Genomic DNA, 26886 nt, shown 5'->3' with positions numbered 1-26886 from the left:
TTAATCAAACCCAAGGAGGGGGTTCCCACAACCCCCCATTTACAGCCAATCGGTCAGAAGCACGGGTTGACAACCTGGTCTAGTGACTGGCATCTGCAGTGGGGGCAGGGGGAGCAGTCTTGAGGGACTGAGCCCTTAACCTGTGGGATCTGACCATATCTCCATGTAGATAGTGTCAGGACTGAGTTAAATTGTAGGATACTAGCTGGTGTCACAGAGAATTGCTTGGTGGGGAAACCCCACACACCCAGGGTCAGAAGTGTTGTCAGGGTGGTAGCAGCGTGAGAGTAAAGGAGAGACCCAGGAGGAAGGACCAGGCTTTCCTAACACGAGTTCATAGGGCTCACCCTCTGACCACATCTTTGCCTTCATTAGCCTTGGATACGAGTGTGGGAAAGAGAAGCTCCAAGATGGAGGACCCGCCTTGGTTTACTCAAGTTCTGGGCAGAGCTGTTCTGAAGTCTGCTCCTGCCTCCAGTGCATCAGTGGGAATAAGGGGTGATGGTCTGATGAGAGAGAATTCGAACCCCCCAGCTCCGGCAGGGCCTGTTACCGTTCACCTGGCTCATCCACACAGCAAGCCTGCGGCGCAGATGCTGCAGCCGCCTCCCTTTTACAGAGAAGGGGATGGGATGGGCCGGAGCCAACAGGGCCTCCCCAAAGCGAATCTGTACGAAGGACCCATTAACAGAGCTACAAATGGGCTCCGCGGTCAGCATCAAAGACGAACTGGAAGACAATCAGAAAGGGTCCCCAGGATGGTGTGGTCCCCAAAACATGTCACACGAGAAGCTTACTGTAAAGGAACAAGAGAGGTTTACTCTAAAGAGAAGGAGATTCAGAGGCAGCTGATTCCTTTATAAGGTTGTCAAAAAACAGGAGTGGGGAGGCCCCAAAGTATAAAAGTGGGGCCTGGTGACAGAGGATAGAGACTCACACGTTTCCCCAGAAGAACTTTCCGACAAAGGTGCTTAGAAGTGAAATGACCTGTTATGAGCCACAGCCCCGCATCACTGGAGATGGGTCAACAAAAGGCTAGGTACACTGGGTTTCCTGACCCTAGGGGCCTGGGGCCTAGACCTGCCAAATTAATGCTCAGTGAGCTGAACCGGCTGATTGGTGACAACACCAGGAGGAAAATCCCTGGTTTCTGACCTGAGTCAATACTTCACCACTAATTCCTGGACCTTCTTTCACCGAGCCCTTTGAAATACACACAGACACACAGACACACAGACACAGACACACACACACACACACACACACACTCCTACTTCACATTGGACAAGAGCTATGGAAAACAAAGGCAGACAGTGACACAGTGATACGAGGTCCAGGGCACATCCTAAGGACTCAGGAAAAGAGGAAGAGAAACGGGGAGGCTCAGGGCAGACTCTGAAAAAGGCAGGAAAGGGGGAAGCTCTAACTCTTTCGGTTAAGAAACTGGTTCCAAGAACAGTCCATGCTTCCAGCAGAGCTGGGCTTTCAGCCTTAACGAGGAGCATGTTCAGGGGTAAATGAGTCTACAGGCCCCCAAGCACACCATCCCCACGTCTGCGTTATGTCTTTGAGAACCCAACTCAGTCTGCGCGGATGCAAGGTACTGCTCCGACGGCACCTCACTGCTCCTTCTGGCCCCGAGAGGGAGGGCTCGGTACCTGTAAACTGAGGCCGAGGGGAGAAGGAATGCCTGCCTCAGGCCTCCCAATCGGGAACCACGACAGCACTTTGTGCCGAGCGATCCCAGCCTCTGCCGGTACAGCCTCCAGTGACAGGGGCTCACCCCCTCGCATCCCAAGCTGACTCTGCTCCAGTGTTTCTCTTAAAGGACAAAAAAGGTCAGGCCAGAGGCCATCTACCCACATTGCTATTTTCTCTCTAGAGCCTCCCATCATTTTTTCCATATCTGAATACCTTACACACACCTACATATACTCATACAAAAAGCAGAGATAATGTACTCTATTTTGTAAAACAGTTTTTCACGTTGCTAGAGGATCCTTTATAGTGATATTTTCTTTGGCTGTGGGACAGTCCACTGATCTTATTTGATTACTTTTCTGTTCTGCAGTTACTAAATTATAATTGATCATTTAAATATATATGGGCACCAGGAAGAAAAGATGAGAACACCATGGCCTGGCTGTGCACACGTGCACGATCTGGTCAAGGAAACACAGAAGACACTGAGGTCAAATGTGAGAAATGCTATGAAATCAACATTGACAAAGTGCTGTAGGAACTGAGGGGAGGAGGAGCGAGCGGGTGCCCCAGAGAAGCTCGGGAACACTCCACGCGCAGGCAATTTTGGCAGAGTTGGTTCAGATTTCTCACTGTGAGTAACAGATGCATGGGTGACCACTATAAGCAGGCACCAGGGCTGGGCCCTTCTGTGGTGCACGTCAGTGTCTCAGCCGTTCACCCTGGAGTTACTACTATCTCCTTCTAAAGATGACATCAGTGCTCAGGGGGGTTTAGGTGGTTTGCCTGAGGTCACACCGCTGGTGAGTGGTGGAGCTTAAATTAAAACATGTGTCTGTTTCTGAGGTCCATCTGATCTCCTCCTTAAATAATATTAAGAAAAGCATCTTTAAACAAAAAGCTTTCTCTTAAAAAAAATCCTCAAATTCTTGACTCCATTTGAATTTTTGTAACTCTTAATACATACATTGCCTTCAAATAGATCAGCCTCAAGCAGACTGATCAGGAAGAAAAGAAAAGACATAAATTACTGATACAGGGAAATGAAAAGGGGGCCATCATTAGAGTCTACAGACATTAAAAGGGTAACATGGGAAATTAGGAACAACGTTACATCAACATTTGATAACTTAGAGGGAAGACAAATTTCTTAACACAAATCATCAGAGCTCACCCAAGAAAAACAGATAAGCTGAAGAGTTCCCTGAAATAATTCAAATTAGTAGTTAAAACCTTCACCAAAAGTGGATTCCAGGAGCAGACAGCTTTAGTGTTAAATTCTATTAAATGCTTAAAGAAGAAATTATACCAATTCGGCACAAATTTTTTCAGAAAATAGAAGACTTCTCAACTCTTTTATCAGGCCTGTATTATCCTGATACCAAAACCAGGCAGAGACAATACAAAAAAGACCACAGACTAACACACCTCATGAACACAGATGCAAAAATCTTCTAAAATATTAGGAAATCAAATTGAACAATACGTAAAAAGGAAACTATGTCATGATCAAATGGTGTTTTCTCCAGAATTCAAGGTTAGTTCAATATTCAAACATCAATGTAATCCTCTATCTAACAGGCTTTAAAAAACTCATGTGACCATCAGTAGATGGAGAAACAGCACCTGACAAAATTCAATATCCATTCATGATGAAAAAACTCAGTAAACTAGGAATAACAGGGAACTTCTTCAACCTGACAGAGAGTCATGGACTGTCATTATAATAATAGGACCCACTTCACTGTGTTATTGTGAGGATTAAGCAAGCTGAGCTTGTAAAGGGTTTAGAACTGTGCCTAGCACAGAGTATGTACTGTAATAAATGTAGCTGTTACTACCGGGAAAAATTCTGAATGACAAGAAGTAAACAACAGCAAAAAGTATTAAGTACCCATGGCCATGCAAAAGAATGAATTACTGCACACAGTAACACGAATAGATCGCACAGACATAATGCCGAACCAGGGAGGCTGAACACAGGAGTAACTTATTGTACAATTCCACTGAAAGCTGAAGCTCAAGAACCAGCAAAAGCAATCTATGGTGACAGAGGTCAGAACAGTGGCTACCTTTGGGTCAAGGATCGTGAATGGAGGAGGAGACATAACGGAAGCTTTGACATGCTGACAAGGTACAGTATTTTATCTGGGGCGGTAGTTACAGGGAAGTTTATGTAAAAAGTCATCAAGCTGTTCATTAAAGATTGCACACTTTACTATATGTAAGTTACACTGCAAAATACGTATCCTCAATACAACAGCATGTGTCCTCTGGTCCCCGTGATGTGAAAATAACTTACATGTGTATATGTGTAAGTTGATATGTGAAAGGATCACCAAAATACTGTCTCAGAGGTGAGATTCTAATTTTTTCCACTTTACTTTTAACATATTATTTGCTTCTTTTAAAATAATTACTGTGTTAGATAAACAAGTTTAATCTGTATAGCACAGGGAATTACATTCAATATCTTATAGCAACTTATGGTGAAAAAGAACATGAAAATGAATATATGTATGTTCCTATATGACTGAAGCATTGTGCTGTACACCAGAAATAGACACAACATTGTAAACTGACTATACTTCAATAAAAATATTAAAAATAAATAAATAATAGGTGTTATTTACATAATGAGAAAATTTTTTAAAAATTGGGGGGAGGTAATTAGGTTTTTATTTATTTATTTATTTAGTGGAGGTGCTGGGGATTGAACCCAGGAGCTTGTGCATGTCAGGCACACACTCTACCCCTAGGCTTTACCCTCCCCCTAGAAAAATATTTTTAAAGCTGTTTTCTTAAGGGGAGAAAAATGCCCAGACCCTTGGGTCTGGTAACTCTCTTCTTGGACTGTGCTTCTCACTGAGCCCAGCACTGCTTGTCCCAGCCCCAAATTGTATGCTTATGTTTTCAGTTCCAATGGAATGCTATGCAACAGTTGAAAAATAATTACATGGAACTAATGGTACTCTCATAGAAAGACTGCCAAGATATATTAGAAAAGAAAGTTACATTCTCTTTATGAAATCATTAATGAAATAAAAGAAAAATTACATATTTCTCCAGAAAAATGATCCAGGAGGATGTATACACAATAGAGATTTCCTCTAGGAAATGCCTAGAATATGAAAGGGGTGGTAGGGGTCTAAAGGCACCTTGGCTTTGCCTGTCCTTTACAACAAGACAGTTGGTATTCGTGTGTTAATTCTGAAATTAAATACATGGGGGCTGGATTTCCTGCTGCTGAAGAAGGGAGGTACAAATATGGAAGAGCAATTGGGGAATGAACACTGTGGGCTGGACTGAAACTGGAGGTATCAGTATACACTACAGTTTCTTACTATATAAAGACAGACCTAGAAACGTGTATGCGCTTGTGTGTATTTCCTAATTTTGTCTGTTGAGAGGGCTTAGAAGTAATGATCCTCCAGAAGCAAGGAGTCATCCAGCACCACGTCTTGATTTCTAAACACTATTCTCCATCAAAAGGAATCAGGACTCCTTGGAGAAATGGCTGACTCAAGAAGAAGGGCAGGGAAAGTAGTGGTGAACCTGGGTCTCTTTGCTGTGCCCAAGAGTAAGGGCTTGAAGAATGACAGGGACATGTTTAAAGGACACAGGAGTCTACCACCGGGGAAATCTGGGACCATTTGAACATCAAAATAAACACCATTAGCAACAGATTATAACCCACAGGATAAAAGAATAGTGCCAGAGTCAACACTGATACAAATAAACAAAAAGGTGAGAAGGGAAAGTTCTTCCTTAGAGCAGAATGCCAGCTAATAAATGTAGAAGGAATGGAGGACTTAGAAAATCACCAATTGGCAACCCCCACAGTCATAACTGTTTCAGACAAGAATCATGAATGCTAAAACGTCGGGGGTGAAAGTGTGATGAGAAACTCATCGATTACATACGAAGAAACAGAAGTTCATGGTGGAGAACCTGGCTGATGCCACTGTAACCCAGGGATCTAAGTCCAAGACTGGAACAAAGAGACATCACCTGCCAACTAACATGGCGCTCTAAGGACAAAATACCGTTTCTGTGATATCCTGCCAAAAAACATATAATCTGAATCTCATCATGAGGAAACATCAGACAAATCCACACCGAGGGACGTTCTATAAAGAGATGGTCTGACTTTTTGAGAAATGTCAAGGTAATGAAAGATAAAGAGAGACTGGAGGATTAATCCAGATCAAAGGGAATTCAAGAGTGGTTACAGCTAAATGCAATCTTGGACCGGAGGTGGTGGGGGAGGGTTTTTCTTTTGCTATAAAATACACTAGTGGCAAATCTGAACAAATGCTGTGATTAGACAATGTAGCATATCAATGTTAATTTCCCGACTGATTATTATACTACGGCAAAGTAAGAAAACGTCCTTGAATTCCTGAAAAGAAGTACTGAAGTACTTTGGAGTAAATAAGCACCGTATGTGCAACTTATTTTCAAAGAGGTCAGGAAAAAACATGGTTAAAAAAATACAGACAAATGTTGGCGAGGATGTGGAGAAAAGAGAACTCTGGTGCACTGCTGGTGGGAATGAAAATTGGTGCAACCACTAGGGAAAACAGTAATGGAGGTTCCTTAAAAAATTAAAAACAGAAATACCGTATGACCCAACAATACCACTTTTGGGTATTTTTCCAAAGAAAATAAAAACACTAAAAAAGATATGTCCACCCCTATGTTCACTGTAGCATTATTTACAACAGCCAAGATATGAAAGCAAAATAAAACGCCCATTGATAGGTAAATGGATACAGAAGATGTGGTACATATACAATGGAATATTACTCAGCCTTGAGAAAGGATGAAGTCTTGCCATTTGTGACAACATAGATGGGCCAAGCGGGTACTATACCGAGTGAAGTTAAGTCAGATAGAGAAAAACAAACATCATATGATTTCACTTATATGTGGTATCTAAAGAACAAAACAGAAATACTCACAACCAGGTAGTTGCCAGAGGGGAGGGGCATGGGGAGATAATGAAATAATGGAGGGAAATTAAGAGGATCCAATTTCCAGTAACAAAATAAATGAGTCGTGGAGATGAAATGTACAACATGGGGAATAGAGCCAACATTACAATTGTATATGGTGACAGATGGTAACTAGGCTTACCATGGTGATCATTTTGTAATGTAATTTGAAACATCAAATCATTATGTTGTGTACCCAGAATTAATATAGAGTTGTAGGTCGGTTACACTTCAATTTTTAAAAAGAGCGAGAGGGACAGAGAAAGTGATAAAGTAAACATGGTAACATGTTAACAATTGAGGAATCTGCTTAAAGAGTATTCAAAAATTCTTTGCATTATTTTTGTAACTTTTCTGTAAATCTGAAACTATTTCAAAATAAACAGTTGAAAAATAAATACATGCTTATTAAAGAAAATATGCTAAATTTAAAAACAAAGTTGGGGGTGGGCATAGCTCCGTGGTACAGCGCATGCTTAACATGCATGAAGTCCTGAGTTCAATCCCCAGTACTTCTACCAAAACCAAACCAAACCAAACCAAAAAACCCCAAAGTTAAAGAAAATATAACCCAAACACCTATTTGTTTTTGTCCTAGCTGTTTTATGTGTATTTCATAAAACATATTTATTTTTAATATTACTTGTTTTATACTACATATAATTTTGTCCCACTTTTTTCATTTATTAAATAGTGCACATTATAAAATCTCAAATGTTCTTCCAGTCTATGACTGCAGAGTGGTTTATTCAGTATCTTCACTATTACAAACAATGCCATGATAAACATGATTGATATTGTTTCAAGATTAGCTTTTGTGCACCTCCGATTATTTTCTGAAAATAGAGTTTCTGAATATATCTCAAAAATATTTCCAAATCAAAGGGAATAAATATTTTAAGGCTTTTGACTCACTGTCAAATCATTTTCCAAAAAGCAATTTATTTTCAACATTTCTCTACAGCTTTTCCTCCACAAGACATAACTGCTAACCTGGGGTGGAAGGAGCAACTCCACAAAGCACTGTGTCCAGAGCAGCCTGGGAGGGAAACAAGGCAGGAAAAGGCCCTACATACAAGAATCAGTAAGGAGTCCAGGGACGCCACGAAGCCTGTGCCCCAGAGAGGAGGACAGTGGGAAAACTGGAGAGATGGGTGAGGTGCTCACTACCATGGAAACCACTCCTGGTAGACGAGACCCTCTGCAGCATTCGGGGGAAAGGTGTGCAGCGGGGGTGTTGGCCCAGGGTGACAACCACATACCAACCTGGGGACCACAGCCTGGGGACACACCAGTGCCATCTCTCAGCTCTCCACCTGCTGCGAGTCACTCACTATATACCCTTCTGTCCCTGGAGCCCTTGTCGGTGTGAAAGCTGCTGAGGCAGGGAGAGGGTAACTCAGACAGCAGGACCAGAGTCCTGAGAAAGTACGAATAATCATTTATACACAATCTGTCTGAAAACAGTTCATGTGTTTAAATGCCGTATGCCGTGATATTTACGCACTCACACGTGCACAAATCTTAAAATCTCTGAGCCTCAGTGTCTTCATGTGTAAAACCAGGATAATATTACTACCTCCTAGGGGCTGATGCTGAAATTCTATGAGACAATAGATGTGGCCGGAGTAACACCTGCATAAAGAGAAAAGTTGTTAACTGGTGCTCTGTCTTGCACTTTGTGTTCTGGGTCTGCTGAAACTAGGAGGGTGCAAGGAAGCCGGTCTAGGTGACTCCCCAGAGCCCCTGGATTTCCTTAAGGGTTTAGAGAAACATGATCTGGAGACACCCAAAAGCTCTGGACAAATCTAACCCTCTCGGAAGGGAAAGGGTCTGTACGAGGACTAGAACTCCCTGCGTCTGTCCCATCCCGCCTCCTTTCTGCAGGCACGTACAGTGACCAAGGGTGTTACTCTCAGCTTTTGTTACAAGACGAGGTCTGAGTATGCTCATTCCCCATCCATGTCATCACTCAGGAGAATGGTGCTCTTGTTGAAATCTGAAATTTCTTGGGCAAAAAATCCATACGCAGGGTTCAGAAGAGGTCTGTTTGTGATCTCAAGCCCAGAAGATGAGTTCACTCTTGAAAGAAATGGCAGTGAACGTGTATCAAATTCAGCTGCTTGGATTCAGCAAGCCACAGCAGCTAAATAAAAGATATCAGAAAAATTTTGGATGGTATCTATGTTTTTGAAAAAGGACAAGTTCAGCAGGCTGACGAATAAGATCTACGTTATCCAGCTACAGAAACAGCGAGATGCCAGATCATTCCTCAGACTTCTTTGTGATATTTTCACAACACAACAACAAAAGCTGTGTGTCAGTTTGGAGGGGTGGGGGCGGGGGGAGGGGAAGCCAGGGATGGGGCATGAAAAGCAATAGATGAGCCTGGAACGTCCTGTGGTGCTATAAATGAAGGAAATGCTCCGGGAAAGATGGGGCTATCAAAAGAACCAGGAGACAACGTGAAGGAGTTCCTAGTGGCTAAAGCTAGAACAATTTCAACAACCAAATAATGATATTATTGGGCTGGAGGGAGGTAGTCATTTTTTAGTTTTTTTTTTAAAAAAAAAATTGTGGTAAAGTACACATAATGTAAAATTTGCCATTTTACCATTTAAAGGTGCAGTAAGTGCATTCAAAATATTGCACAACCATCATCACAATCTAGTCCAGACGTTTTCCATCATCTGCCCCAAAAAACACTGTAGCCATTAAGCAGTCATTCCTCATGGCTCAGCCCCTGCAACCACTAATCTACTTTTGTCTCTGTGAATTTGTCTATTATGGACAATTCATATCAATGGAATCATACAGTAAGTGGTCCTTTGTGACTGGCTTCTTTCACACAGCATGAGGTGTTTAACGTTCATCCATGCTGTGGCCTGCATCAGCTTTTTTGGTGGAATAACATTCCTTTTTATGGCAGAACTAACATTCCACTGTGTGGATATAACACATTTTATTTACCCATTCATTAGATGATAGATATTTAGGTTGTTTCTACTTTTTGGCTATTATAAATAATGCATTCACATACAGGTATTTGTTTGAGTACCTGCTTTCAATTCTTCTGGGTACAGACCTAGAAATGGAATTGCTGGGTCATATGGGAATTCTATGCTTGATGTAGTGAGGAAATGCCAACCCGGCTTCCACAGTAAAAGTACCCCTTTACGTTCCCACCAGCAACATACCAGGGTTCCAATTTCTCCACATTCTCACCAATATTAATGTGCTTGTTGCCTATTTGTATCTCTTTGGAAAAATATCTATTCAGGTCCTTTATTCATTTTTTAATTGGGTTGTTTCTTGTTGAGTTATGAGTTTTGACCTTTGAGTTACGAGTTATGATATTTGACCTTTATCAAATATATAATTTGCAAATACTTTCTCCCATCACGCGAGCTGTCTTTTCACTCTCTTGGTTGTGTCCTTCGATGCATAAAAAGTTTTTAATTTTTGACAAAGTCTATGTTTTAGCTTGGGCTGTTATAACAGAGACTAGGTAGCTTAAAACAACAAGTATTTCTCCTAGTTTGGAGGCTGGGAAGTCCGAGTTCAAGGCCCCAGTAGTAGATTCAGTGTCTGGTGAGAGCCCACAACTCTGCTTCCTCGAACACGCACATGGCAGAGAGCAGAGAGGAAGCAAGCTCTTAGAGGTCTCTTCTGACAAGGGCACGAATCCCATTCACAAGGGTTCCACCCTCATGACCCAATTACCAACCAAAGTTCCCACCTAATACTATCACACTGGGGATTGGGATTTCAACACGTGAATTTTAGGGGGACACAAACATTCAGTCCATAATAGCCCAATTTATGTTTCTTTTCTTTCATTGCTTGTGATTTTTGTGTCATATCTAAGAAACCACTGCCAAATCCAAGGTCATGAAGATTAACCCCTAAGTTTTTTTTTTTTAACTTTTTATTTTTGGGAGGGAAGGTAACTAGGTTATTTTTCGAGGAGGTACTGGAGATTGAACCCAGGACCTTGTATATGCTAAGCATGCACTCTACCACTTGAGCTATACTCTCCTCCTTAACCTCCACGTTTTATTTGAAGAGTTTTATAGTTTTAGCTCTTACATTTACATCTTTGATCCATCCTGAGTTGATATTTGTATATAGCATGAGATAAGGGTCCAGCTTCACTCTTTTGCACATGGATGGATATCCAGTTGTCCCAGCATTATTTTTTCCCTATCGAATGGCCTTGGCACCCTTGTCAAGAATCAATTAGCCATATATGTATGAATTAAGTTCTGGATTCTCAATCCTATTCCATTGACCCAGTCATTGTCTATCCTTACAATGGTACCACACTGTCTTAATTACTATAGCTTAAAAGTAAGCTTTGAAATCAGTAAATATGAGTCTTCCAATTTTGTTCTTTTTCAAGACTGTTTTGGTTATTTGGGTTCCCTGCAATTCCGTAAGAATTTTAGAATAAGCTTTTCCATTTGTGCATAAAAAGTTCTTGGGATTTCTATAAAGATTGCATTATATCTGTGCATTGTTGCTTTGGGGTGGGGGGTTGTTAAGTCTCCTTTAGTTCCTTTCAGAGATGTTTTGAAGTTTTCAGTGTAAAAGTCTTACTCCTCCTTGTTTAAATGTATTCCTAAGTATTTAATTCCTTTTGATGCTACTGTCAATGAAATTGTTTTTTAATTTCCTCTTTGGATTGCTCACTGCTAGTGGAGCTATGGATTTTTAACCATAGAACAAATAACTATCCCTGAGTCCAGATATAAATAATGAAATACTAAACGGGAGAGAAAGAACAACTCCTCCTCACAGTAGAAGTCCAACTAATAAATGCAGAAGGAAAGAGGAAAATAGAGAGTTATCGTCTGACAAATATCACAGTAAGAACTGCTGCAGGTAAGATCCACCAATGAACATGCTGAAATTAGTGAGCACAAAGTCCCCTGGGGTGGGGGCTGGCGGGGGAGACTGGAGTTACACAGTCTCAAAGGATCTCCCCCAAGATACTTACTACAAAGGGAAAAGTCGAAACTTCGCAGCAGAGAAACCCTGCAGACACCACCCTCACCAAGAGGTCCAGTTAGACATCACCAGCAGTCAACCTCCGAAGACAAGGCACTGAGAAGGACACACCACCATTTATGAGGTGTTCTTGCCACAAATGCGTAACCTCGCTCCAATCACAAGGCAGCATCAGTCAAACCCAAACTGAAGGGCATTCAACAGGATGACTGACCAGCTCTCCAAAGGCATCAAGGTAACCAGAGGGGAGTGAACTGGCACGGACTGGAGGGGACTGAAGAGACAGGACAACTCAGTGCAAGGCGGGTCCTGGATGGGGCTGTGGTGCAGAGAGAAGACATGGGCGGAAAGACCTAGTAAAGCTCTAATAAGGGATGGAGTTTAGTTCAGGGGTTGGCCAACTATGGTCAGCAGGCCAAGCCCAGCCTGCTAACTATTTCTGAAAATAAATTTTTACTGGGACACAGTCACGCTTATTCATCCACAGATGACCTATGCTGCTTTCTTCCTAAAACCAGAGTCAGGTAGTTGTGACAGAGATCTTAGGGCCCACAAAGCCTAAAGTATTGACTGTCTGGCCCTTTACAGGAAAAGTCTGCCGACCCACGGTTTTTAATTAATGATATTGTGCCAGTCTTATTTGCCTGTTCTTGATCATTTTATTATAATTTTGTAAGATGTGAAGATCAGGGGAAGCTGAGTGAGCAACTTAAGGAAATTCTTCGTATCATTTTTGCAACTTTTCTGTAAGTCAAAACTTGGTTAAAAATTCAAAGTTTTTTTTTCAAAAAGCCCATAGCATCCTTATGTGAGGCCTTCCCATCAAGCTCCCCTGACACACCTTACACGCTGCTGCCTGTTCTGCGTCACTGTTTTCCCTCCTAAGGATGGTCCTTCCTTTTTGTAGCCACTGAAGCTCCATCTTCACAAATTAACTCAAGTGCCGCTTTCTCCATAAAATCTCCCCTCCCTGCCTCATATTCACGCTCGGTGGCAGCATCTGCCTTGGGTTCCAGTCTGTTACGTCCACATCTGCTTCTCTCACCTGGTTATGAACGTGTGAGGATTAAGAATCATGTCTTATTCAACTTTGCGCTTCTCTGGCCAGTGCTGAATAGAGGTCCAATGACCTCGATTCCTCAAAACCTCAAAGAAACAAGGGTGAGTGCCCTCGGGTCTCCAAAAACAGGCACAGAGAATTGCAGGAGAAACGCCTGCGAGGTCCTAATCAGTACTGTGTGTGCAGCCTGCTCACGAAGCAGGAGGCGGGTGAGGGGAACCAGCATCAACCCCACACCTGCCACGTGCAAGCATCATTTGATACAAGCTCTTCCTTTTGATTCTCACAGTAAGCCTGTTTAGATAAACATTAAGTCACCCATTTTACAGACACAGACTCAAAGACTGAAGGAACCAGAAAATTACAGAAGGTCCCACAGCCAGCAACTCAAAGAAGGAGATTTAAGGGCCATCATGCAAGACCCTCTCCGTTACATCCTGTTGCAACCCTAGCCGTCACTGGCTACCTGCCGAAGAGGACAGGGGGTCGCCCAACTCTTGGTTCACAGTGTCACAATGGTCCCAGCTGGTCCTCATGCTGCTGGTCACCCCGGATTCAGCCCACAGTAGGCTGTGCCACTCAGCAAAGATGCAGTCGCTTTGCCAGAAAGTAAGGACCAGGAAGCCACACGAGGCTCCTCTGGGCAGTAGCTCTGCACCCAGAGATGTGGGCATCCACTTCCCGAGGGGTCAGATTTTATCATGAGGTCAGGCCAGGATGTCGTCATGCTTGGGCCTCGGATGACATGGTTTTGATTCCCAGCTCTGCAGTCGCCTTGACATTAGGCCACAGCCACATATTAAAGGCCAGTGACAATCAAACATGTATCGAGCACCCGCTGAAGGTCATCTCTGTGATCTCAGCCCACAGGGTCACACCATGCTTTAAACCGTAGGATTCGGGAGTGGGGTTATTAAAAGTTCACAACAGCATGAATGAGCAGGTACGAATCAGACCCCATGGTGACACATGACTATCTTACGGTGTCTGTAAAAGCATCCACAATTATTACACTATTTACAAGACTGCATAGCGCAATAAATCATTAGCGGATGAGAGCCTTTTATTGCCCGACTACTTTCTCTCTGGGATAGGAAGACAAAACGCTGCCCTGACATCAGACCATGCCGTTACTCGAGACAGGGACCCCTGGTCCCTCGAGATGCTCTTCGAGGCTGAGTTTAATGTTCCCTCTGATGGACAGGGCTGCGCACTCGGCTGCGGCAAGCAGTGGGGACACGCTCGGGGTCCAGTGCAAAGGCTGTGGCTCCCCATTAGAAATGACGCCCACATCACCCAGCACACCAGCAGGAGGGGCCACAAGGACATTTCTCCAGGCCACAGTGCTGGGAAAAGGTGTCCTCCTCTGAGCACGGACTTCCACCCCAAGTGGCAGGGTACATAAGTGACACAACGTCCAGGGGAGGCCAGGTGCCTCTTCTAGGTTCTTGGCCTCCATAACGGGACTCAGTGGTTCACGCAGCTTTTTTCTTGGGACGCCACCGTCTCCACGCATCACCTGCAGGGTTGCTGTGATGGGGAGGAGACTGGGGAGGATCAGCCCCAGCCCCTAAATGTGTGTCAGGCCAAAAGTGACACACATCACTCCCACTCACAGGCCATTAGCTGAGGTTAACTTCAAGAGGGCGAAGGAATGGGGGGGGCGGCGGGGGGGGGGGGACACAGAAACACGCCATGAGCAGTAAAGACGCCTGCCGCAGGTATGCAGAACTCACTCGAGGTGATGGGACTCGGTAGCAGAACTAGTGGGAGTCAAGCTGCTCAGGGACTTGTGACTGATAAGTCGGAGTTTTACAAACTGAGATATAATTCACAGCCCCAGAATTTGCCATTTTAAAGTGTACGATTCAGGGGCAGGGTAATAGCTCAGTAGTAGAGCGCATGCTTAGCATGCCCTGGGTTCAAGCCCCAGTACCTCCATTAAAAAATGTTTAAAAAGTATACAACCCAGCGGTTTTCGGTAGATTCACCCATTGTGAGAGCAGCACCACCAGCTGATTCCAGAACATTTTCATCACCCCGCCCCCCACAGGAAATCTTCGTACCCACCAGCAGCCATGCGCCATTCCTGATGTGCTTTCCCGTCTTTGCTCTGGATGTCAGGAAACTCTAGAGAAGCCTTAGCAGCCACACACTACCCTTATCCTGGGGTCCCCACCTCCCCCCATCATTTTCTATTTGCCTTATTTTTTTCTTAATAAATACTAAGTGTACCAACAATTACCATGAATTAAGTATCTGCACTCTGACTTTCTACGATTCCATTTCCTCCTCACAGCAATGCCCCGAGGTGCAGGAGCCATCACTAGCAGAGGTTAGAGAGTCTTGTCCAAAGTCGGGGAACTGACAAGTGTTAGAACCCGGATTCAAACACAGACCAGCTGGTGTCAGAGACCCTCTGTCGCCCCCTTGCATGCCCACACAACATTTTTAGACCAAGGCAAAGCTGTAGATAGAAGTTGCTTCACTGCACGACCTGGGGTTCAGCTGGCAGGTAACACCCTGACTATACCATCAGGTGACAGCATTGCTCAAAATTAAAGAAGCCCTGGTGTCACAGAAGGGGCTGGTGTCTGGCTGGAGGTCCCTGGTGTTTCTGTAGCCCTGGTACTCAAGAGGCCTGGCAAGACACAGTGCTCAATATACACTTGCTGGGTGACTGAACCCACAAATGCTCCCGGCTCTCTCCCACTCCACACTTGATGGTGCAGCATGCTGGCCCTTCAGCCAGAAGCATTTAAACAGAACCAAGGCTGCCTTCTGAGAACTCTTGGCTCTGCCTATGGTCACCCACTAGGGGGCAAGAAGTCAAGCCAGGCTTTTCAACTTTCACGGCCAAATAGCAGACATTTCAGTGGAGAGGAGGTTGAGAAGCTCAGGATCTCCACTGTGGACTGCCCGCCTCCCACCTCTGGCAAAGGGTCTCCCCCACTCACTCTCCCAGAATCTCCTGCTTGACCCCTGCCTGGTAAAATACATCGCTCTGAGTCTATTCTCTTGTCCCATCCTTCAAAGATCTGCCCTTACAGCATGAGAAGGGAGCCTGCAGGTCTCTGCCTTTACCCCAGGGGGTCCCCAAAAGCACAACCTGTGGTCATATTCCTGTTCTTCAGAACATTCCCTCCACCCTGGCCTAAGCCACCCTCATCTCGCCCACACACAAGGGCAGTCCCGGTGCCTCAAAGAGGGCCTAGCACATGCAAACACCTGGTGGAAAAAGAAGCTGCTGCCATTACCTCATTCAACGACCCTCACATGAAGCCCCAGGGGAAAGCGCTTGTGATAAACCGATCTACTCCCTTTTTCCAGTCACGTTTGCTGTGCAAGCCCATTCTTTTTTCCTTACCTTCCAGGAAGCTCTGAGCTGATTCTGTCCTCCATCACGATGGCTTCCCTTGACTGTCTTTTGGTACAAATACCTGCCTCCCTGAGTTCTTCTCTCAACTGCTAGTTCTTTCGTGGTTTTTTATTTTGCTGAGGAGAGTGTGGGCCTTGAAATTCAACAAACCTAAAATAAAACCCAGTTGAGCCATGAACAAGAACACGGGCCTTGTAGGCAAAAAGACCTTGGTTCAAACCCCAGATATGCTCCTGACACCACGGGACCCAGGGCACATACATTCCTTATCACTCAGCCTCGGTCCCCTTGCCGACCAGCCTCCCAGTGTTATGCTCATCACACGAGATGCAAAACACCCGACACAACAGACACTCAAAGGTTAGACGAGATCCCTTTAATTCATTTCATTAGAATTTTTTAAATAAACAAATTTATTCATGTGTTTCTCATCCAGGTAACTGATCTAGAAATATCCAGAAAGACTTAGAATACTATGGTGGGGGTGAGGGGGAACGAGTACATAGGTTCTTCCTCTTCAATTAAAAAATAATTAATCATTGAATAAACTATTCATTTCAGGAGGAACTTGAAACATTTAAAATTTCATACCCAGATGGACAACTAAAACCCTACTAAAAGTTCATACTGCATCTTAGAATAATCTTTAAAAATACAGATCAGACCCAACACTGGCATCTCCATCAATAGGCAGGAGAAAGCTCGGCAGTCCACCTGGGAGAGAGGAGCCACGGCCATTCATCCATCCGTTTATCCCTCCGCTCACCCAGTTAGTATTTTTTGAGGGCCTACCTCATCCCTGGCCCTGTTCTGGGCACTGGCTTACACTCAGAAATGATGGGGAGGTCCCCTGTCCTCACCCAATTCACTGTCTATTCCAGCTACATTGCCATGAGGGAGGGAGGAGGAGAATCCTTTTATTATAAATCACTTCCACATACTTGATGGAAGCAGATGAAGAGGAAATATAAACAGAAAACAAGACAGTGAGAGCAACTGTAAATTCTTGACCAAAGGCAGGGCTTCGAGATCAGTCTAGCCATGGTACCATGGACAGATCACGAGCAGAGCTGGGGAAGAGCGTGGAGGAACTACAGACTCGGGGAGGCCAATTCGAGGGCTGGCATTGCGGGAAATAAAGCGGGCAAGAGACCACGGCAGTAGAAAGAGATTCAAAGACTAAAAACTGTCAGGACTGTATGGGGGTGGAAACCCAGGAAGAAGAAGGGAAAATGTCTTTCATCCTTACAGCTGCAGGGACCAGGGAATGGTGAGGTCACTATTGGGAGACAGACTGCCAGCGGGGGTTTCAGGTAGGCAGGAAGGGCTGGCTCATCTCTGCACTTGTGCTAAACGACCTTTTAGAGTTTGCGAATCATATTACATAAGGGACTGCGTCCAACATGTCCAGGTAACGCCGTGTGGTTTCTTAATCACAAAGGTTCTGTAACTCTTTGCTGAAATTGACAAATGTCCTTCTGTACAAGACCTCAAATTCCTGGCGGGCAACACTCCAGTGCCTGGAATGTGTCTCACCCTAAACCTCACTCTGGAAAGAAGCCGGGCACAATTGGCCCATCCATTCTCCTGTGTTTTCAAGAAGCGCCACCCCTGTTTACAGGGTTGGAAGCTGACCCAAGTGACCCATAGATACAGTCAACACATCTGGGCTCACAGAAGGTGAGCGCAAGTTCATGTGTTCCTACCCAGTCCTCGAACCTTTGTACAGACCCAGCCTACCCAACGCAATGACGGTGCCTGCCGTGAGGATCAAAGTATCACAGGGTCACAGTGCTCTTACCTAAGCATCACAGGAAGAGGTGACATGAAAGGCTGAACTGAGGGAAAAGGAATGGGGTGGGCAGGGCCACAGGAAAAGGCATTAAAGATAAAACTAGGGGAGTTTTTTTTTTTAAACGACTAAACATAATTCATAACTTTCACTGAGACGTAAACTCTGTAACCCCACATCAAAGGACACATCCCAGAGTCCGTCTTCCTCTGTGATTACAACCAGGGAGACAAAAGCCAGCTTTCCCCTTCTATTTTGCTACCACAGGACATCTCCCAAAGAATCCAGTCCACGGTGGAGGGCACCACAGTTTGGCCCATGGTTATATTCTAGGTTACCCATGAAACAGATTAATTTCTGGGGGTACAGTTCTCTCAGCTGTACAGATGCTGTGCAATGGAGATCAGACTGCCTCACCCCCCCCCCCAGTGCTCCAATTAAAGGATAATTCTTAGATTTCCCTCCAACACAGCCATCTCTTTATAAGTGAAATAAGTAAGCTCCCCATGTCAGCAGCTTTTTCCACTGGCCAACGAGAAGAACCAGGTCCCCCAGATGCTCTGTTCACAACATCCCTAAGCATTAACTGAGTTGCCATGACAGCCAGCATCAGGCATAACAGAGGCTGATGAATTTGGCTCTAGTGGACCCAACCAACAGGAGCCACCAGCCTGCAAAGAGCCATGGTTTGCACCATGGGACTCCTCTGCCACCTTCATTCACACGCACACACACCCCAGCAGGCACACAATCAGAGAGAAGGACATTGCACAGTAAAAAAGAGTCCAAAAACCCAAGACAAGAACACATTGTTCTGTGCTAGTCACATCACTGACCTATTTAAAAGCCTTCCCATCACTTAGCATGGTTCACAAGATGCCTTCAGATCAGCCCCAATCACTTCCAAGCCTCAGGCAACCTCCACCCTTACATGCCCCAGAGAGGGTGTGCCTTGGTGGGCTCAGTGAGCTCCTACCAACCCTGCAAGACCCAACTCAAATGGCCCCTCTTCTGTGGGGCCTCGCATGACCCCCCCCACATAAAGGCAGCTTGTCCTGAGTGCTCCTCAGCACACACAAGCAGGCTCAGCACCAAGAGTAAATGCCTCACATGCATTATCTCAAGAAGGAACTGAATACACTTGGTCATCACTATTTACTCTTACGTTTGCTCCCCTTAAGGCCAGGGTTCCTCAAGTGCTGAACCAGGCCCTAAACATGGAATTCAAGAGCCTCAAGGCCAAATATGTGTTTTCTAAGTGTCATTCCTCAGGGATGACAGGATGGAAACACTGTCAAGAATAAGGGGAATTCACTATTGAAAAGATACACCTCTTGAGCTGTTCCAGGAGGCAGGTTGAGCACGAATTCTTTCCCTCACATTGTGGATGAAGAAAGTAAGGCCTGGTGTGGGCCAATATAAGCTGGCGCCTGTATAAGCTGGGAAGCTACCTCTGACCCAGGAGCTTCTCCCCATTGGCCCAGTGAGTCTAAAGTCCTATCCAATGCCAGATAACTGCACAGGAGTTTTGCTCTGCAAAACAGTTTTGCTCTGTTTGCTCTGTTTGCCTAGATAATAATAAGAAGAACTGGCAAAGTTTATGTTGTTATAAGATACTCATTTCATGTATGTTTTTTACATTATAATGAAATGTACAGTGAAACAGAAGATAGATATAATCACTTGTGCACTGCGGTGTTGGAAGTGAGGAGGAACAATCATATTATTAAGCAATTATATGTTTTAGGAGATTTCCTTTCCACCAAAAAAAAAAGCAAAAAAACCCTGCAGTCAGAAAATGAGATAACACTGCACAGAAAGAGGAGGGAGGGCCCTGGAAGCAGATGGCCCTACGTGAGGCCTTAGCTTCACGCTCATAGCCTTGAGCAAGTGATGTCATCTCGGAGGTGGCCTCCCCAGCTGTGAAGAGGGCACACAAACACCAGCATCAGAAGAACCAAAAAATATATATGTATTTATATATATATATATAGTGTGTGTGTACTTGTACACATGTGCATACATAGTGTAAACTTAGCACAGAGTCTGGCACAAATTTCCCTGAAATAAAAGCAGCTCTGCCATTAGCAGTTAGTCTTCACAAATCATGAATTAAAAAATGATGAGTCTCTGTTGATGGGACTGTAACAAGGTATCACTTCTGGAGGGAAGTCTGGCAATACCTACTGACATTTAAAATCACACCATTTCTACAAACACACATGCTCCTCTGTACTCTTCCCTCCACAGAGAAAAAGTCTCAGTATAAGGCTATGAAGGACATTCGCCGTATGTAGCATGTTCTGCAATAGTCTTTTTATGTGAGCATTTAATATTTTTGTAAACAGAAAAAATACACTTTTATAAAAAAAGAAAGTCATTTCTCCATTTCACTTTTTTCTGATTTTGATTTTCAAATGAATCTGAAACCTGAAAGCATATCATCTGACAAACCATGTGTCAGATCCACAGAGGATCTGTCTGTTTTGTTCACTGCTATACCCCCGACACCTCACATAGTAGCTGGTACACAGGAGGTAGTCAATACCTGTTAAATGAACACATTTAACACGTTGATTGCCCACTGGGGATCGAGTGCCTCTGAGGAAACACAACTGTCACTCAGATTTGGGTGATGTGGTGATCGATGTGTTAAAAGTTCATAACTGTTCTAGTTCTGTCCCTTCTAAGAATTCATTATGCAAAAATGTTTGTCCAACTGTCCAAAGATAAAGAACAAAACTAATCATTGTAGCAGAATCCAAAATAGCAAAAGACTGTACACAGCATAAATTTTTTTCATTAATACTGGCTACTGGAATATTCTGTCATTTTTACAAAGAATGACATTTTAAAAAAAGAATGAGGTAGATCTTTACAGAGTGATAAAGAAAGACATCATGTTAAGGAATAAAAAGCAAGCCTCAGAACAGAATTAAGTTTCATCTTAATTCTGTGTTTAAAATTTAAATAGTCAAAAACTTCCTGCTGTTTTAAGTAAAAACAAACAAAAATCTAGGTAACAGATATTCTTATATGTAAAGAAAAATAACTGGAGACTATATACTACACCACCAGCAGTGATCTTTTATCTCTACGTAAGACTGTGAAGGAATGTTCATTATATTGCATATTTCTATAATAGCACTTTTTAAAATAATGAGCCCTTAATATTTTTGTAAACGGCATAAAATTATTTTTCATAAGTCATTTCTCCATTTCACTTTTTTCTGACTTTATTTATTCATTTTTAAATTTACTTTTATTTTCTAGGGGGAGGTAATTAGGCTTATTTATGTATTTATTTCTTAATGGAGGTACTGGAGATTGAACCCAGGACCTTGTGCATGCTAATGAAACCAACACTGAGCTAAACCCTTCCCCCAGACTTTAATTTTTAAATGAATCTGACATACAAGTTAAATTCCGTAGCACTGAACTGAGGCCCACGGGCCTGGGGTGGTTTGCCGAGAGGCATGCAATGCTAGTGTCAGAGCTGGAACTCAGGTTCCCTGACCCCCAATCCAGTGCCCTGCTCCTTTCTAAAGCACAAGGAGGCAGAGATGTTGCAAGGGCAGCTGGGCTCTCTGGCACTGTGAGAAGTCTTACAATTAGAGAAGCCTCCATTGCTGGTGGGGAGGTGTGCTTAAGAGCCAAATTCTCATTAACTTGAATTATTCTATGTTAAGATTCTAGATTTGCCAAGCAGTTCTGATTTCAAACAGCCTATCTCCTAAGTACACAGAACTTACCTGACCCAGATCTTGATTCTCAAGGGGTTAAGAAGGATCAATTCGAAGTCACTGGCAGCTCCTGAAATTTAAGGCTTGTCAGGCAACAAACAACTCCTGTGGCTGTTTACAAACTCAAATCACCCAGGAGGCTCATTTGCCTTATGGTGACTGCAGTCAAGGCTGCTTTTACCAGGCGCTGAAGTACATCCCTGGAGTTCCTTTCACCTCAAACCTAACCCACCTGTAATTTTCTTCAAGTACCAGACACAAAAGAATTGGGGAGAGCTAAGATCACTTTGTAGTTTTCAACACTACACCACTGGAAGCTAAAACTCTATTCTCTGAAATGCAGACCCATTTTTTCAATAATGATTAAGCTACCTGCCCAATGAAACAATTCTCTGCCTCAGGTGATATGAAAATCACGAGAAGCTCAAGGACTGACCACACTCTCAAGAGAAAAATTAGGATGTCTTGGACACAAAGAGAAGTCTTCTGGGTTGACTGCTTTACTAACTGGGACTTCTGGACTGTTTTCCTAATCAGGTTAATCCCATAACCACTCAAATGGGATCTATATAGACAGAACCTGTGAGAGATTAATGAATCAATGCCTTCTCTCACACAGGAGGGCCTGAGGAATTACAGCATTACATAGTGAGGACACTGGATCCCAGAGGGTTAGCTGACTGCTCAGCTTACACAGAACGTTACAGCTCTCAAATGTCACCCGCCAGGACCCTCCCTTTTAATCCTCAGAACCTCAGTCCTGTGGGGGCCTGCAAAGTGGGCTGTATCACTATCTGTGCTGCTGAGGAGAAAAGGAGAGGCTCCAAGAAGTGTCCTGCCAAGATGCCAAGGTTCAAATCCAGGACTACCCACTCCAGCCCGGTCTCCCGGGGCCACAGCACTATTCCCTACTTCGGTCAAGCCCAGAAGAAAGGCTACATTTTCTGGGTCTGAGAGAGGAGGCAGCCACATTCTTTGAAAAAAACCCCAAATTCCCCTGTATTGGTCACCAGCTTACACAATAGTGACTCTCCTAGAGAAATGAAAAGCAAAAACTCGAGGTCAAGCTCCCTCGCCGCCCAGGAGACCTCGACCTCTTACCCAGTTGCTCCCACAAACTTAAGAGTGTCACGCTGCCCAGTTGAGCCCGTCAAAGACTTGTGGTAGCGGCTGCCAAGACACCTGCCCGCAAGGAGCACTGCTCCCCGCCATGGATGCCAGGACTTTGCCCGCACTCAGACACTCACGGAGTTTCCCAGGAGAGGCCGGGCTGGCGGGCTTGCCTGAGCCCCAGACTGAGCCCACCTGATGCTCCGGGGTCAGATTCGGGTCCCGCCCTCACTCACCCAGAGCGTCCCACAGGAGTTAACCCGCTGACTGGCCGCCTCCTGAGGCCCACTGTGCAGACAGGGAAAGTGAGGCTCGGAGAGAAAAAGTGACCTAGTCCGAGGGTGGCAGTGTGGGCCGAGACCGAATCCTCGGTGAAGGGCCCGTCGGGACCCTCTGCCGTGGAAATGACGACCCTCAAGCCGCCTTGAGAGGTGAGCTCGAAGGGAAGGGCCGAGATGGGAGCCTCACTTTCAAAGCTAGCATCGGGCGAAACGGGTAGCACCCCGGCCAAAGTGCCCTCCCCGGCGCCGAGGGCCCAGGCTGCCGACGCGACCGGTATGCGTCGGGCCCCGCAGCGCCCGCACCCCGAGCCCTGGCACCCCGACTCGTCAACCCCACGTCGGCGGACGCACGCACTCACCACGGACAGCCGGCAGCACTCCGAGCTCCGGAGCAGGACGCAGGCCCGCACCACTGAGGCGCCACCACCTCCTGGGCCGGCCGCGGGGGTGGGGGCGTGGCTGGCGGCGGCGCCCGCTCCGCCCAACCCGGCCGCGCGCTTGCTTCCGGGACAGGCCTCCCCCTGCGAATCTGCGCTCTTGGTACGGTCCCGACGGCCACGCCCCCTCAGCGTCCCAGCTCCACACCGAGGCCCGGGAGCCCGTCACGTTGTTCCGGAGCGGGAGTACCCTGGGGCGGGCGACTGTGGCTCCTCCCGCCTTTGACCCTGCCGTTCTGAGGGGCTGTGGCTGTGTGTTGCGCTGCCTGGCCTCCTGCTGCCGGCTGCCTCTCACGTGTTTTCGCGGCTTTTTATCCTCCACGGCCCTCAGATCCCTCACCTAAAAGTGGCGAGGCTGCAGGGACTGAGTGTCCGGGGTCCCTCCAACCTGGGACTAGATTACTGGCCTGCTTGGGTCTGGGGGCCGGAAGTGAGCAGACAAGGGGCTAGGACTGAACCATAGAGACAGAGGGGGGTAGATGGCGCCAAGGATTTGGAAAGCCTGGCTGTCTTGATCCGGGGGTGAGAAGCCCACCTCTGCCTCTTAACTGTGGTTCCTGTTGGAGGGTTATGAGGATTAGATGATGTAACTCACGTTCGTAAGTAATTTAGGTCAGTACAATAGTAAGTGCTCTAGAAATGTAAGTCATTGCAATCATCCTCTTCATCTTCATTATCATCACAGGCTCTGCTGCGAATTCCTTTTGGAACATTGGGCAACTACGTTCAGAGCCTGTTTTACATCTTTGAAAATAAGACCCACCAATGACAACAAAATACTTTAAAAATAGTTAAGTCCTATATAAAGAGAGGATTATTAATGTGGCCCGAGTTTTAGGCTTCCCGTGCTCCATCTAGTCTGTCAGAAACCAGTACCTCCAACAGGTCTGATGAATGCAGTAGCTCTCAGGGTGGGGCGTGTGATGTCTTACTAAGGGACTGAATACATTAACTCCTGCCCTAGGCCCTCAAGAAAGCAGTGGGGAAATTCATCACCCAGATCTCTGATACTCTGTCTCATCTTTTCAACACCTTGTTGAACATCTCCCTGGCGTATTCCAAAGAGCCTTCAAACTTTACCTTTTAACCCTTGCATCCTGCTTCTGTGAAGCCAGAACACATAAAACTGAGTCTCTCTCTTTCTCTGCTAATAGCATCACTGAGGCAGGAAACAGGCATCTTTTGCTTTTCCCCATTGAACCAGTAACTGAGTCCTATGGGTTCTGTCTCCAGGACCACCCTTCCTGCCGCTCCCACTTCTCATCTTTCCTACTGTCCCTGCCCTAGTTCAGGCCTACCTGGCTTCACCTTTCATCTGGATGATCTCAGCAGTTCCTGACTTGCATGCCACCTCCAGTTTCTTCTACACCCACTACCAGGGAAACTTCCTCTTATCCTGCTCTGCTCACTGCCCTACTATAATAAAGAAAAACAATTTTGACTCCATATTGGATCTGTTTCTTTTACTTCAACCTTTGTATTCTATTGCTTTTGCAACAAGTTAACTACTAAAGGGATTTGCCTATAAGCTTAAATTATACATAAGGACCCATCTCTGGGAATCCTGCCTCCCAGATAATGAGCATTAAGCCAGAATACCTTTGTTTAGCTCACAGGAAACATTCTGACCCAGCCCACCTGTGAATGGTTGCAGGAAGGAAGAAATAAACATACCCCTTCCCAAGGCTGACCAGAAACAGGAAATGTTTAACTTTACTCCCTCCCCTTCTAGTATAAAAGAAGCCTGAATTCTAACTCAGGCAAGATAATTCTTTGGGACACTAGTCCCCCATCTTCTCAGTCTGCTGGCTTTCTGAATAAAGTTGCTATTCCTTGCCTCAACAACTCATCTCTCGATTTATTGGCCTGTCCTGTGGTGAGCAGTGTGAGCTTGGACTCAGTAACAGTGCCTTCCTGTCCCTTCACCCTTAAAGCACACTCTCATAAGCCAGCTGGAAGAAAAAAAAAAAGGTTGGATACACAACTCACACTAATATTAATTCCTGATAGGTAAAAGATTTAAATGATTTTTAAAAAGAGAAGAAAAAGGAAATGTCCTACAAGAAACCATGGGAGAATTAGTGTTAATCTCTAAGAGGCCTTTCTGAGTTACGACACAAACCCCAGAAGAGATAAGTGGAAAGATAAGAAATCTACCTACATAAAAATTAAAACTTGATATGTAACAAAGACCTACAGGCAGGGTTGGGGGTGGGGTGGGGAGCAATAGCTTAGTGGTAGAGCACGTGCTTAAGGTGCATGAGGTCCTGGGTTCAATCCCCAGTACCTCTATTTAAAAAGATAATAATAAAATGAATTTAAAAACAAACAAAAACAAAGTCAAAGAATACAGGCAAACTCAAAAGACAAAGGACAAACCAGGAGGAAATATTTGCAATTATTAATAGTCAAAGGACTGGTTTCCCTAAATAAACAGCCCCTACTAACAAGAAAAAGACTTATTAATATAAATGGGCAAAAGATAGGAATCACCAGCTCACTAAAAAAAGAAATACTCATGGCTCTTAACCATATGAAAAGTTTCTCAATTCCACACATCAAAGAAATGTAAATTAAAACTTGACCAAGATACCAGTTTTCACCTATAATAATAACAAAATCCAAGTTTGATGACACATCGTTGGTGGAGCTGTGTAGAAATAGACACTGTCATTTATTGTTGCTCCATCCAAACATGAATATCATCCAGCTCTAAAAAAAGACAACAAGAAAGCTCATTGCTGATTCAGAACCATGTTGCAGATAAACTGATAAAAGAAAAATGCAAGGGGCTGGACAGTAGTAGACAATGCTACCGTCTGTGTTTTTAAAAACATTCCGGTGGGGGAAGATGAAGGAAAAATGTACATACTGTGTGTATATACATAGTTATATAAGCTCGACCTCTCTGGAAAGAGAAAAAAAAAAAGTGATAGCATTGGTTGTCTCTAGAGAACTGGGAGAATTGGGACCAAGGAAGAAGGGAGCATCACTGTACATCCTTTGTATTTTTCACGTGTCCTATGAATGTTTTACTTATTCTAAGTCGAATACAGAAACACTTTTAAAAAAATACCTGAACAATCTTGTCACTGGCCAAAGAACCAACTCTTTTACTGGCTTCCAAATCTAAAGAATAATGACTGTAAAAAGGGGAAACAACTCATATGTCCATCCGCTTATGTATGGATGAGTAAAAGGGTATGTGTCCATACAATAGAATATTCCTCATCTACAAAAAAAGGAATGACTGCTAATGGGTGTGAGATTGCTTTCAGAGGTGATGAAAATGTACTAAGAGTGAGGGTGGTGATGATGATTGCACAACTCTGCGAAGATATTTTTAAAATACTGAACTGTGTGTATAGTGGAGCCA

General features: G+C 44.6%; 1 protein-coding gene across 4 annotated transcripts in view; it reads right to left on the bottom strand.

The window, feature by feature from the left end:
* POR (cytochrome p450 oxidoreductase) overlaps positions 1 to 23558 on the bottom strand; it is a 52676-nt gene extending 29118 nt beyond the window's left edge. The window contains exons 1-3 of one of the 4 annotated variants that reach the window (XM_072943126.1): positions 23029 to 23122; positions 21692 to 21752; positions 16136 to 16297 (exon numbers count right to left, since the gene is read on the bottom strand). In XM_072943126.1, coding sequence (XP_072799227.1) covers positions 16136 to 16170 — 35 coding nt within the window. In that variant the 5' untranslated portion in view covers positions 16171 to 16297; positions 21692 to 21752; positions 23029 to 23122. The other 3 variants (XM_072943127.1, XM_015236975.3, XM_015236974.3) reach the window with 3 other exon arrangements.
* Between the last annotated feature and the right edge of the window lie 3328 nt (positions 23559 to 26886).

The sequence above is a fragment of the Vicugna pacos genome, chromosome 18, assembly GCF_048564905.1.
Source record: "Vicugna pacos chromosome 18, VicPac4, whole genome shotgun sequence".
In the NCBI taxonomy this organism is placed as follows: domain Eukaryota; kingdom Metazoa; phylum Chordata; class Mammalia; order Artiodactyla; family Camelidae; genus Vicugna; species Vicugna pacos.
The sequence above is the reverse complement of the archived record's forward strand: the minus strand, read 5'-3'. Positions and strand labels throughout refer to the sequence as shown.